This window comes from Diorhabda sublineata, chromosome 4, assembly GCF_026230105.1.
Source record: "Diorhabda sublineata isolate icDioSubl1.1 chromosome 4, icDioSubl1.1, whole genome shotgun sequence".
Lineage (NCBI taxonomy): Eukaryota > Metazoa > Arthropoda > Insecta > Coleoptera > Chrysomelidae > Diorhabda > Diorhabda sublineata.
Genome location: NC_079477.1, coordinates 1,774,210 through 1,788,362, shown reverse-complemented (window position 1 = coordinate 1,788,362; position 14,153 = coordinate 1,774,210). Strand labels below are relative to the sequence as shown.

The following is a 14,153-nucleotide window of genomic DNA, read 5'->3' as shown; positions in this document are numbered from 1 at the left end:
ATCTACGAGGATTCAACCTAACCTAACCTGCTTAAAATTATAGAAATTGTTTGTGCTTGAAATCGGTAAGTATCTATTTAAATTAGACATTAAAAGAAGATTAAATAAATGCCATATTATTTGCAAAAATATATGTTGTTTTTATTTCGTTATTGTCTCCATATATGTAATTATTCCTTATGGATAGTTTAAACGGGAAGGTATGTCCACTATTAAGGTGCCGACAATACACTTTTTTGTCCCTCGTTCATATAGAAGTACATACATATATGATTGTATCGAAAAGTTACGCCATCTAGTGAAGAGTTAAAAAAACAATGAGTGGTACGTGGATGGGGATATGAAATTTAATTATTTTTATGAACAAATTGTTAAATAACAAACTTGTCAATATTTTAATTAATAATTTTGCTTATTATATATCATATATATATATATATATATATATATATATATATATATATTGAAAATTAATTTGTTTTATAAACAGTCTTAATGAATCAACAAAATGTACTCTGTACATTTAACATCTTTTCCCACGTAATTTTTTTAGTAGCAATATTCGTCGTGTACATAAGAGAATGGATTCGCGGCGCCAGACGGACGACTTCTAACTGTCAATTTTTTAATCACGTGACGAAAGCAGGGAGAAAGAAGGCGGCGCGCGGATAAGCCTTCCGACGAATAGATGTTTTAACAAATGCAATAAAGACGATATCAAATTAGTAAAAACATGTTTGATAAGAAAAACTCATGCAGCAGATCACCGAACCAGACAGTATCCTCTACAGTGATAAAATTATGATTAGTTCGGTGTTTGTTTAGTTGAAACGTTGATAGAAATAATTGTGTGATCGAACATTTCGTAGGTAGGATACCATAGAAACACAATAATTGCATCTATATGCTTTTTTTCACATGAAACAGGTTTATGATTGTATCTAGTTATTATCAATTATTAATATATATCAAAAGGATTACATATAATAATTAACGATTATTGGCGTACATTAATAAATAAAATACAAAAAAAAAATGTATTATTAACTAACCATCTCGGGTTTATTTGAACTACCACACATTTTTTTAAACATTTTATTTTATTTAAATGTAATTACCTCAAGATATTTTTTAAAGAAACAAATAGTCATTTTCTAGTGTAATAAGATTTTTTTTAAAATAAAAATTGAACAATTTATGAAAGGAATTAAAAAAAAGGATTTTGTTTTGATATAATTAATTAGTTAGTAATTTAATCAAAATTTATGGAAAAATAATTGCCTGAAAACAATATTATTTTGATAATTTTCAGGATATGATTTAGAATTCTAGTTTCAAAATGTTGGTATTATTTTTATCTGCGTATTTGCTTTGCTCTGGGGTTGTTTCTGAAGACGTTGATGACTTCATTGTGTGTGCTAACTTGGCTGGTTCTATAGCCCATATAGCTGAAGACAACAGCCCCGAAATAATCCCCAGTGAGTCTTACCAAAAATGCAAAAGTAAAACTAACTATTGTTACACGGTTTGGTTGGAAGACGCTAACAATGGCAGTATCGAAGTAATGGGACAAGGTATGTAGATTTTAACATAAAAATTAGTAAATAAACTTGAAATAAATATCATTTCAACACAAAAATTGATATTATATTTGTTTTATTGCTATTTTATTAAATATTATTGTATTCATACAGGTAATTTAGTTCTAAAGGTTCATTTATATCATTATAAATATATAGCATTTCAGGTCTTGAAAGCCCATGGTTGAATTTCAAAATTACAAAATATATATTTCAAACTCTTTAAGCTGTATTTTGTTGTTCTTCCTCTATTCACCTTACTGCACCTCTCCATCCATTTCTGGCCTATGTTCTTCTGTCTGCTCATTTATTCCCATTCTTCACATATCTTTTCTATCCCATTTTATTTCGGCCTGCCTTTTCTTCTGATTTCCTCTCCTTCAATTTGTGCTGTTTTGGCAATTCCGTTTTCATCTATTCTACAGACTGACGTGCCCAAACCATTTGACTCTGGGCTCTATGTGTAATATTAGTAATCACGAAGGATGACCAGGGTATTGGGAAACGCCAGAATGGACAAGCCGAAAGTGAAGAAGTTTATGCAAATCTTGGAAAGGAAATTACAGAATTGCAGAAGAGATACAACATGCAAAAAAGGAAAATGCCATGAACTTCTGAACAACATTTATATAATAAAAATGGAAAGATCCTCCATAGATTGTCAACTAGGAATAGTTTCACCGATATACAAAAAAGATATAACCAAGAATGTAACACAAGTTTTTTTCCATCAATCCCCAGTATTTTTTGAACCACTTTCTTCTCCGTGATAGAGATAAAACCAGTTACTGGAACAATCTTGGAAGCTATAACTGCTGAGTGTATTAATCTAGATAAGAACAACCTATGAATACTAACAGGAGTTCTCGCTGACATCGGAAGACACTAGACTTAGCAGAAAAAGCAGCGTGCACATTCTGTTGTAAAGAGGACGTAACTGGTATCCATATTATCTCAAAGTGTGATGCACTACGGAACTCCAGAGCATTACAAACAGATGAAGATGTCTGGAATGTAAATGTAGTGACACATGGTTGTATGAACTTCGATTACTTTTTCAGTATTCCTCTTCTGATTCAATTGGCGTTAACTTATTGTGAACAGTTTCTTTTTTTCTTCAAGCTAGATACTGTCCTTGTATGATAAAAGGAGTGGTCAATGTTGTTGTAGAAACCGATAAACTTACTACTATTCCCTAATTCTTAAATTGGGTAGATAAGTCATTACTATTGATTGATCCTGTCCGGAACAGTTTTTATCCTTTACCAATTCATCCATGTATAAATACATATTTCCATGTGTCCTTTTTAGTATGTTAAAATATAATGAGAAACTTTATTTCATTTTGTTTTGAATATTTTAAATTTTATTTTGTTTTTTTTTTAATTCTGTGTGGTATGAATAACTATTTATTATTAATGCAACAAGTGACCCATAAACTAGGCCATTATAGTAAAAAAATCCATTTAACACTCTCAAGTGGTACTTAATGAACACTTTTTAGTTGTTTGAGTTTTGAAAACATATGCAGATAATCCTCAAGTGTTTTAATTGAATTGGGTACTCTTTCAAATGAGTGAATTTATTTTTTAAAGCATGGGACTAACCAAATAGTTATTATACAGTATATTCCAAAACTTAGTTTATGTTTTTAGCTTTATATAAAAAAAATTGGATTCAAAATTATTATACAAACATACTTTGTAATAAAATAGTTGAAGGATAACCTCATTTTTTTGCAAAAAGATATTTTGCAAAGTATACAGTTAAAAAAAAGGTTTTGTTAAACATATTTTTTTAAGTGTCAATCTTTTTAATAATATTAGGGTTGGTTTCTTAGGTTGTTGGGAAATACCAGGGAAACCAAACGAATGTGAACGTTCTGCTTGTATAGCTGACAAAAAACCTCCAAAAGCTTTAAACAACACCAAATTCTGTTGTTGTAACCAGAGCAAATGCAACCTCAACTTTAGGTAAATATCTGTATAGCTCCTGTTTCTATTTATTATTGGCTCTAATTTTTGTCTATCTATTGTAGTGATGCCTATGTACCTGCTGAAGAGACCACACAAGAAGATATACCTACGAACGAACCCTTAGGTCCATTAATATACATAACTGTTGGGGTTGTTTTCTTCGTTTTCCTCATCTTACTAGCATCGATTTCTTACTTGTGTTGGAGGATGAAACCGAGAAAACAAGACATTGAGAATTGTCCACAACCGTTACCTCCACTCACCGATTACAGTCTAGATAAATTGAAAATGTTGAATATGATTGGTAAGTATGTAATACTTTTATTATTTTGATTAAGATGAAGTATATCTTTTCTATCCATGTAGTGTGACATACAGTGTCAATTTGTTCAAACGGTTTGCTACTATAGCATCATTAGTGTTAGAAACATTCGAAAAGTGATGAAGAAGCTTCAAAATTGGCTATAGTGATAATGTTGTGAGTTCGAAGACTGGTTACAAGTGAAATGAGGCTATTTAAAAGTGAAAATTACTCAGTTAATAATAAAAAACGATTAAAATGTCCAAAAATATAAAAAAAGTACATAAAGTATGAAGATTAGATGTTAAAAATGGACCAAAGGCTTTTTTGGTTTTCCTTATAACCCTCCAAGTCTTCTAATATTTCCTAAACATTAAAAATATACCAAAAGGAGAACGTTTCCACACCATTCCTAATATTACAAATGGGAAAGATTAAAGAAAATTGTGTCCCATCATGTATTCAATATTTCTAACCAAATGCAGTACTTCGAAAACTGTTTATAAGTGAAATGAGGCTATTTAAAAGTGAATATTACTCAGTTAATGATAAAAAACGATTAAAATGTCCAAAAATATAAAAAAAGTACATAAAGTATGAAGATTAGATGTCAAAAATGGACCAAAGGCTTTTTTGTTTTTCCTTATAACCCTCCAAGTCTTCTAATATTTCCTAAGCATGAAAAATATACCAAAAGGAGAACGTTTCCACACCATTCCTAATATTACAAATGGGAAAGATTAAAGAAAATTGTGTCCCATCATGTATTCAATATTTCTAACCAAATGCAGTACTTCGAAAACTGTTTACAAGTGAAATGAGGCTATTTAAAAGTGAATATTACTCAGTTAATGATAAAAAACGATTAAAATGTCCAAAAATATAAAAAAATTACATAAAGTATGAAGATTAGATGTCAAAAATGGACCAAAGGCTTTTTTGTTTTTCCTTATAACCCTCCAAGTCTTCTAATATTTCCTAAGCATGAAAAATATACCAAAAGGAGAACGTTTCCACACCATTCCTAATATTACAAATGGGAAAGATTAAAGAAAATTGTGTCCCATCATGTATTCAACATTTCTAACCAAATGCAGTACTTAAGAGGAGATTAGTTCAAATGTACCATTACCTTTTTTATTATTTTTTATCACACCTCGTATAACAAATTATTTGTAGGTCAAGGTCGATACGGAACGGTATGGTGTGGTGTGATTGAAGACCAACAAGTAGCAGTAAAAGTATTTTCCGCCCATCATAGAAATTATTTTCTCAACGAACATGAAATGTACAAAATGTGCGGTGAAAATTCTGGTATACTGAAATGTTTCGGAGGCGGCGAATACTCTTTTACTTTAGGTACCATCGAATATGTTTTACTGTTATCCTTGGAACAGGAAAGTCTGCAGGAGTATCTCAAATCACATACCTTAGATTTGGTTACATTAGGAAAAATGAGTTTGAGTATCGCTAGAGGCTTGGCGCATCTACACAGCGATCAGGGTAAATTTTGTATAGCCCATCGAGATATTAACAGTAGAAACATTTTGGTACGACCGGATTTGTCTTGTTGCATTTGCGATTTGGGACTTGCGGTGATCCCCAAAAGGGCTGAAAACAAATCGATCAGCGAAGCAGGTAAATTTTTCTTTTTCATATTCTTAAATATGAGGTCAAAATGACTTTTGCTTCAGGTACTTTGAGGTATATGGCACCTGAGGTTCTAGAGGGAGCAGTAAACCTTAGAGATTGTGAAAGTGCTCTTAAACAAATAGACGTTTACGCCTTGGGTTTGGTGCTATGGGAATTAGGTACCAGATGTACCGACATGCAAAATGCAGAACCTTATCCGTATTCTCCACCTTTTTCGAAGGTAAAGAATGTCGTTTTCAATTTTGATCACTAATTTATAATAATAATAATATGTTTTAGGAAGCCGGAGAAAATCCTACGCTAGAACAGATGCAAGCTTTGGTTAGCAGGAAAAAAGTTAGACCGCTATGGCCAGTATCTTGGAAAGATACAGCATCAGCCCGATTACTTTGTGAAACAGCAGAAGATTGTTGGGATCAGGTAAACATTATTTAATTTCTAATAATCTAGAGGAATCTAAAACAATTTTTATTTAGGATGCGGAAGCACGACTAACAGCATTATGTATAGCAGAACGACTATTTGAACTACCTACATTGAAAGGTCGTATTTTACACCCCCATCATCCACCGGCAAGTCCAACTCCACTTATTAATAATAATCATCTCCACGATAATCAGTTTGACGCTTCTGTAAACACAATAGAAACTCTTCTATCACCTTCTGAAGAAAATTGTAAAAATTCGAATCAATTAGCCGTTTGCGTGACTCCTTTACAGCCCTACCAGGGCAGAAATCCTTGTATGGAAAGGAATCTACTATCGGGTTAGTATATCCTTAATATATAATTTTCCTTTTTAATATACTGTTTTACTTCGTAGGTTCCAGTGATAGTTTACTGATAGATAAATCTTCAAAACATTGCGGTGGATCCGATTCTCAAAACTTGATACCAAACGATTTTCTTAATTTTCAAATAAACTACAGAGCTACCCCGATACCATACCTCCAAAATGCGGTATACGGAATGCCCAAACAGCAAAACGATTCTTATAAAATCCCAACAAAATCCAGATTTAAATGGAACGGTATTAAAAATTTTTTGAACAGTAAGAAGAATTCTGGAAACGCTGGACCTTGTAAGGAAACCCAGGTAAACATATTTCTCGTAATAATTTCAATTCTACAACTGTTATGAACAATTTTTTTTTTAGGTCAAACTAAATAGTAAAGTGGTGAACGGTTTTGGTCAAAACGGAGTAACAACTTCCCTGTTGTCTAGAGAAAATGAAACTGTTCGACCTTCCACTTTACTACTCAAACCAGTCGATAATTCGAATACTTGCGGAGTCACCCAATTAATGAAAAGACAGAATAATCTTTCCAGACAAAGATCCTTAGATCACTTCAATGAGGTAGTGATACATTTGAACTACTTTATTCATAATATCTATATCAATTCTTGTAAACGTACATAGGTCGCTTCCACATAAATTTTAATATGTAAAAGAGTAGTTCAAATGCACATTTCGAGTCACAGTTGTAAAAGTTGATATAAAGATTTTTACTTAAAATAGTAGCTCAAACGCACATTTCTAGATTTAGCAGTACCGTCTATTTTTGATTCCACAATAATTAATATACATTTTATTATATAGGAGTAGTTCAAATGCATCTTTTGATTTGTACAGTAATCACATTTTTATCCAAGGTTTTCAAAACCATACTTTAAATTTTTTATATACGAGATGATTCGTAGCTAAATAAAAAACTTTATTTCAATATAAACATTTATTTTAATTATAAATTTTTGTAGGTGTTTTCTTCGACTAGTGATCTATCAAGACTGAAAGACCCATCTCAAAGAATAAAAACACCGGGCGATGTTCCGCCTTCGGTGCGTCGTACAAGAGGAAAAGCCGCCACAGAATCGGCCCGATTTTCTTTATACGACGACAGAATGATGGGTCAGACGCAATGGGGCAGTGCCCCAGATTTAGATACTCGAAGACAACAAATTAATGTAGCGCAACTAAACGAAGCACAAGATAAAGACAGCGTGAGTAGCTTTTAGCAAGGGACGTTTATCAATATTTTAATTATAATAAATTATATAAGCAAACAGATGGACAATGTTGGTTGTGAGCTAATTTTAAGCTGGAGTATACTAAACAAATACATAATTCGATTATTTGTATGTTATTTTATATTTAAATAAGGTTTACTACAGATGATTGTAAAGTTCTATGTAATCAAAATAATTTAAGCTGTAAATAATTAAAAGCGCTTATCAAACATAAAAATTCTTGCCAGTTATAGTTTTACGAAACATTTTATTTCTCAAAAGATACGGTTTACGATATTTCAAAAGTTTGATATAAATTTCTGAATTCTGTTGGTAGTACAAGTTTGAACTTTTTTTTTTATTTCTGCAATAGAAAATATATCAAGTATATTTCAATATTATTATCTGTATCGTCAGTTCTTCTACTCGATATTCTGAAAAATTTACTTTTTTCTTTTTAGGTCATTTTTCACCCCTAATTTCTCGTTTTTTTTTCGCCTTATCAGTATACAAGGCAATTGCTACCCTTAAATTGAGCCTGATATTTGATCAAAGTCAATTTTTGACTCATTTTGATGAATGTTAATTGAGATTCTATCTACCATGAGTCCTCGGAACCGGATTTCAATATTATTTCTTGTCTTACCACTTTTTTTATTGAAATCCTGGAAATAATTTTCTTTTTGTCTCATTTGGTCATATTTCACCGCCCAATTCATCTATTTTATATCTTATTTTCAGTACACTGCAAATGAAGGTAATTGCTACCCTTAAATTGAGCCTGATATTTAATCAAAGTCAATTTTTGGCTCATTGGATAGTAAAATGCAGTTTTTCAACAATTCACCATGAGTCCTCTGAACCGTATTTCAATATTCTTTCCTGTCCCACCACTTTTTCTTTTCTAAATTTTGGAAAAAGCTGCTTTTTGTTTTGTTATGTAATTTTTAACCCTTAATTTCTCTATTTTATATCTCATTTTCAGTACACCACAATTTAAGGTAATTGTGCTACCCTTAGAGCAAACCCATTCAACAGTCAAACGCAGTTTTCCAATAATTACTCTTTCCACCTTTTTTGCTTCCGCAATAATCAATTATGTAATAGTAGTTCAATTGCATCTTTTGATTTCTCAATAATTACATTTTTATCCATATAAATTGTTTCTATTATAAGGTTTGAATTCCTAGTTATATTCATAATTATCACAGTACCACCACATAAAAAATTATTTTTTTGTCCTAGCAGCCCATATTTGCTTGTTGATCAATTCCTTTTTATTCTACGCATTCCTGTATACTCCAATCGATTCAAATGGTCTTTTATCTCCATTTATTTTCTTAATTCTTCGTCCCTTTTTACTTTTAATGTTATACAAGAGTCCGAACTAAATCCGCAGTACTAACAAAATTTATTAAAGTAACATTAAAAATGAACGCTAATTATAATTAAGAAATTATATTAATTATATAAATGTATATGTAAGTCGTTTAAAAATATATGACAAGCAAGAACTTTCCAAATTTGAAAATTTTTTAAATTTTAGTGACCGAACTGATTGAACGAACCCAAAAGAATAATCGAAGTGTATTTATGTCAGTGTTTTTATTTTAATGAGGTGTATTTGTTTATATCTCTCATTATATTTATGTTAATGTATTTTATATCAAATTTTATTAATTGATTTTAAATCACGAAAATTATTATTATTCAAAATTTAATTTATGACCATTATAGACTGGTTTAAAAAAAAGATCTTCATACTTAAAATTAAGTTTTTCATTTGGCTGTGTAACGTTTGCAATTTTTCATTCCCTGTTTATGAAATTGATATGTAAATAAATTAAATTCATACATTACGGAAAATCGTTTTATTCATTATTATCTAAAATACTTACAGAACTTGATTATTTAAAAATTCAAATGAAATTGGAAAAATAACGAAGTAAAAAATAAACACATAACAGGAACATCAATAATCAATAAAAGAAAACAAAAAGAATACCCGGAAGTCAAGTAATCCAAGGAAAAGACAAAGAAGAAGACCGTTAAGCCAATGAATTGACCAAATATAGAAAAAAAAACAAAATAAAGGTGAAAATATGAAATAAGAGATGAATACATAAGGGAGAAACACCAAGAACTAAATTAATAGAATCATAGAACAAACAGAATAGCCAGGAAACAGGTAGCCCAAGGAAAAAACAACGAAGAAGACCGATTGACAAAATAAAGAATACACAACAAAATAAATGGGAAAAATTGAAAATGAACACATAAGGGGGGAACCCAAGGAAAAGACAAAGAAAAAGGCCGATAAGTCAATGGATTATCCAGATGCAGAAAATAAAAAGAAATAAATGGGGAAATAATGAAATGAAATTGAGATAATTAAGAATACACCAAGAAAGTAGGCGTGATGTGCTTGGACTCTATTTTGGAATTTCTGGAACCATTGGTGATAATCATACTAAACACACTGTATATTGCTACCAATACTCATAATTGGACCCTTTGATGCGCGCTTCAATAACCAATTTATCATCTTCAGAGACCGGAAGTGAATTTTACTTTAGTTAGCAGTAGCGCTAAATTCTACGTCCGCTGAATCCGATTAATGATCGCTCTTGACGTTGAAGTTAAACAATTTCCTACTTTTTACACGTTGTTCGTCGCTGAATTTCAAAAACATAACCTCACTTTTCTAGTGTAGTTTGTAGTTGCAGATACCCTGAACAACGACTTCTCTGAGTGAAAGATTGACAGAATTTGTACGTGCTCATGAGTGTTTATATAACAAACATTCGGCTGAATACAAGAGAACTAAAATTTGGCAGAATATAAGGAATAATTTTCCCATTTGAAAATTCCATGACAAGAACTAGTAATTAACTTCCTGATGTAATCGACAATCGGGTTTTCTTATTGAATGTTTTCTTAAATCTCCGTTCGATAAGTTCAAATGTTGATCATGTAAAACCCGATTTATTCATCTATGTTTAAAAAATTCGTCTGAATCTATCTCGTTCATTTTAAAATTTGTTGTAGTAAAGTAACCCATATTTCTATTCAAATTTAAGAGTCTTACCAACCAACGCCGTGTCAAATGTCTCTTTGTATATTTTTGTCTACACATTTCATACAGTGAAATAAATTTATATACATGAATAATTATAAATCGTTGATCACCGGTCAATAAAGGTTAGGTTTATAAGTTTATCAGCGTCTTAATCGCGTTTATTCTCTGCACCGCTTAAGTTTTTTCTATTTTGAAACTTTCGGTAATTATCTCAACTACTTAATGGAACGCATCCATATAGTTCAGTGTTTTGACACTGTTAACGCCACAAAACATACCAATATACCATAGATCTTTGGGTATGTTCTATGGTTAACGCTAGTCAAATTAAAAGGGGTTTAAGGATTTTGCCATATTTGTTTTTAAAAAATATATTTGCAGTTTTGCTTTTACAAGTATTAAAATAATTTGACGATGGCGGAAGCTGTTGAAATTTCAGAAAACAAATCGAGTCATAATAAAGAAAAAGGTATGGTTGTTACATTAATATATGACCTAATTATTTATATTTCGTAAACAATAGGTGAAAATATGGAATGTGCGGTTTGCCTACAAAAATGTATTCATCCAGCCAAACTGCCATGCGGACACATTTTTTGTTTTTTATGTGTGAAAGGATTCGCAAATCAGAACAAGAAATGTGCGATGTGCAGACAAGAAATACCTAGAGATTTTATAGAACAACCAAACTTATTAGAACCAGTATTATTAGATAAAACTGTAACTTTTGATGATGGATTTCAATGGTTTTACGAAGGAAGAAACGGTAAGCTTATAACTATTCGGTATTAATGTTTTTTTAAACATACACTTGATATAATTTCCTTAAGAGGACAGATAAAGTACAGAGAAGAATAAACCCCTTAACGTAAGCTTTCTTTTGACTTTAAGGTTGGTGGAAATATGATGATAAAGCCAATGAAGAAATAGAAGAAGCTTACAAATTGGGGATTCCAAATTTTAATATTATAATATGTGGGGAACTCTATAAAATTGATTTTGTAAATAACGTACAGTATCCTAAAAGTAATTCTACAAGAAAAAGATTTATCAAACGTGATAAAATGAGAAATACTGCTGTAAAAGGTGTAGCTGGTTTAAGAACCTACTTGTAGTGTATTCAATTCGTTTTTATTATAATTCTTAATCATCTTTGATTAATAAACTATTCAATGTATGGTGTATCCATTATTATAAAGAAACAATGCAATTTTCTCAACAAAATTTGTATTTAAATATTTTTTTACTATTATTTCTTTATTATAAATAAAAATACATAAGTTACAAGTATGGTTTTACTATAGCATTATCAGTAGAGTGGCCCTTAAAAATTTTTTTCTATGATGTACATAAAGGGGTTGAGGAATTTTTCAAGTTAAATACTGAAAGAAATATCAAGGTCAACACCAAAATTTAATTTATTTATTGGCAAAGTTATTAAATTATTTCAGTATTTGTCCTTTTCATGTCCATTGTATAAAAGATAGGAGCTTATCCAGATTTCATGGTCAGATATGAGTTACATGTCTTGATGTTCTTTGTGTTGTATGTAAGAGCCTGCAGGGCTTGAGTGCCCAGTCTAATGTCATTCAGTTACTGTAATGAGAGTTTGTGCTAATTTGTGTTTTATCAACATAATTCCAATTTTGTCTCTATAAGAGATCTGAGTTGAAATTTTTTAAACCATCGGGATATTCATACCACTACATCAACATTTAGTCTTCCATAAGTCACTGGTTCATATTCGGCCCGAAGTACCAAGTACCAGATAATGTATTATGTATGTAATGGGAAAATTATTTTTCTATAAGAGTTTTGAAAGATGAAAATCCAATGAGATTACTCTATTAGTGTCTCCTTCCGTTGATTCATTCTGAAAAGTTTTGCAAACAAACAAAAATATGCTTTTGATGGCAAATTTGCAGGAGGGCATATCTGAAGTCAGTACAGTTACTGAAAAATGTGAATAATCTGGAGAATTTGATAATTTAATAAATAGACTATTGTGATTTATGGTTTGCAGGTTGGTGGCAATACGATGAACGTACAAGCAAAGATCTGGAAAATTCTTATAAAAATAATGAGAAAACCTGTGAATTATTGATCGCAGGTTTTTTGTATATAGTAGATTTGGAAAATATGTTGCAGATTAGACGTAACGATCCATCTAGGAGGCGTAGAATCAAAAGAGATTTTGCGTCTGTACCTAAAAAAGGTAATTTATAAAAAAAAATAGAATTTTCAAAATGGATTTAATGCGTATTGAAATTTTAGGAGTTGCTGGTCTACACGGTAACAAACAGACTAATTATGACGAAAATCCTAATGAATTTCATGAAGTTAATACTAACGAGATAGATATAAATTTAAATGAACAAGAAGTACAAATTTCCGGAGAAGTTGAATTAGAAGTAACTTTAGATATGCTAAATGATCTGCATCTAAATGATAATCAATGATAAATTGATTATTATTCATAAAATAATAAAATTGGCAAGAAAAATCTAAATATATCTAATCTAAATACAAATTAACCGAAATTACGTGAAAAAAATTCAGTGTTACAATTGATAAAAAGCGGCTAAGCCGGATCTGTGTATAAACATTAGTTTTGTTCGTGAATCTGATTATCTTTGTTCGCGTTCGAGCTTGATTCGGAATCGGTGTAGAAAACAAATTAATTCAGTTTTAAATTTTCAATGACAGTTCTGTGGTCGCGTTCTAAATTGATTCCAATAATCGATAGCTTTGTTCGCTAGTTTGATTCGGAATGAGGAACCTATCGCACGCATATTTTAAAAATTGTAGCTCGCGTGCTGCTCAGTTCTGCATTTTTATCGACAGTTCCGTGTTTATTTTTGTGATTTTTACCCTAACCTCTAAGTTTTTCTATGTGCTTCGAGTAAGCCATATGTCAAAGTAGACGTTTTTAAATTGTTCAGAACGTGTTTTGAACAAAGAATGCGCCTTCGAATCGTTCAGAACTTATTGGGAATGTGTTCAAATTAATTCAGCATATACTGAATTATAAGATAGATAAAATATTTATTTTATTGTAGTTTCTGTAGATTAATAAATTATATTTGGAAAAAATATATTTTTGTAACTTTTTTGAAAATATTTATAATTCACTTGAATTATTTTAAATTACAATATAAAATGTTTGCAACTTTATTGTCTCATTTCTTTTTTATCGTGATTACTTATAACACAATAGAGAAACGCTCGTTGTGGTAATATTATTGGGGGAAATCGTGACATTATGTGTGAGATACAGTTTTTTTAGGAGTACCCCTGATATAGAAAAAAAATTTCTGCATGGCAGGGAAAGCGGTGATTTTTTGGATGACTTCTACCAGTGCCGGCCTTAACCAACGCGAAATATTTTTCGAAGTATCTTAAAATTACAACAGGACAACGCCACGTTTCTAATTTGACAGTTCGAGGAAACTAATAGTGTCAAGGCACCGGGAGCATTGTCTCGAAAGGTATTTGCTTCAACGTTAGAGTAGGAGGTGTAGAGAGAAGGAAGCATATCGAAATGTATTTGTTAGAGCAT

The 14,153-nt window shown here is 30.9% G+C and overlaps 2 protein-coding genes across 2 annotated transcripts; both read left to right on the top strand.

Annotated features, from left to right (window-relative positions):
* Nucleotides 1-629: 629 nt before the first annotated feature.
* Nucleotides 630-9,383, top strand: LOC130443511 (bone morphogenetic protein receptor type-2). Its single transcript, XM_056778198.1, has 11 exons — nt 630-869; nt 1,313-1,574; nt 3,421-3,553; nt 3,619-3,860; nt 5,037-5,495; nt 5,552-5,730; nt 5,790-5,930; nt 5,987-6,275; nt 6,332-6,603; nt 6,665-6,865; nt 7,267-9,383. The coding sequence occupies exons 2-11, from the start codon at nt 1,340-1,342 to the stop codon at nt 7,522-7,524; spliced, it is 2,409 nt and encodes an 802-aa protein (XP_056634176.1). The 5' UTR covers nt 630-869; nt 1,313-1,339; the 3' UTR covers nt 7,525-9,383.
* Nucleotides 9,384-10,873: 1,490 nt separating this feature from the next.
* LOC130443510 (E3 ubiquitin-protein ligase rnf146-like) lies at nt 10,874-13,768 on the top strand. The gene is made up of 4 exons (XM_056778197.1): nt 10,874-11,063; nt 11,118-11,360; nt 12,618-12,809; nt 12,869-13,768. Exons 1-4 carry the CDS (start codon nt 11,009-11,011, stop codon nt 13,051-13,053), a joined length of 675 nt encoding a protein of 224 aa, XP_056634175.1. The 5' UTR covers nt 10,874-11,008; the 3' UTR covers nt 13,054-13,768.
* Nucleotides 13,769-14,153: the final 385 nt, after the last annotated feature.

Coding starts and splice junctions, on each gene's coding strand:
- LOC130443511 (XM_056778198.1), top strand. CDS start 1,340: ATGTTGGTATTATTTTTATCTGCGTATTTGCTTTGCTCTGGGGTTGTT. Junction 3,554..3,618: donor AAATGCAACCTCAACTTTAG/GTAAATATCTGT, acceptor TATCTATTGTAG/TGATGCCTATGTACCTGCTG. Junction 5,931..5,986: donor CAGAAGATTGTTGGGATCAG/GTAAACATTATT, acceptor ATTTTTATTTAG/GATGCGGAAGCACGACTAAC.
- LOC130443510 (XM_056778197.1), top strand. CDS start 11,009: ATGGCGGAAGCTGTTGAAATTTCAGAAAACAAATCGAGTCATAATAAA. Junction 11,064..11,117: donor GAGTCATAATAAAGAAAAAG/GTATGGTTGTTA, acceptor CGTAAACAATAG/GTGAAAATATGGAATGTGCG. Junction 12,810..12,868: donor TGCGTCTGTACCTAAAAAAG/GTAATTTATAAA, acceptor TTGAAATTTTAG/GAGTTGCTGGTCTACACGGT.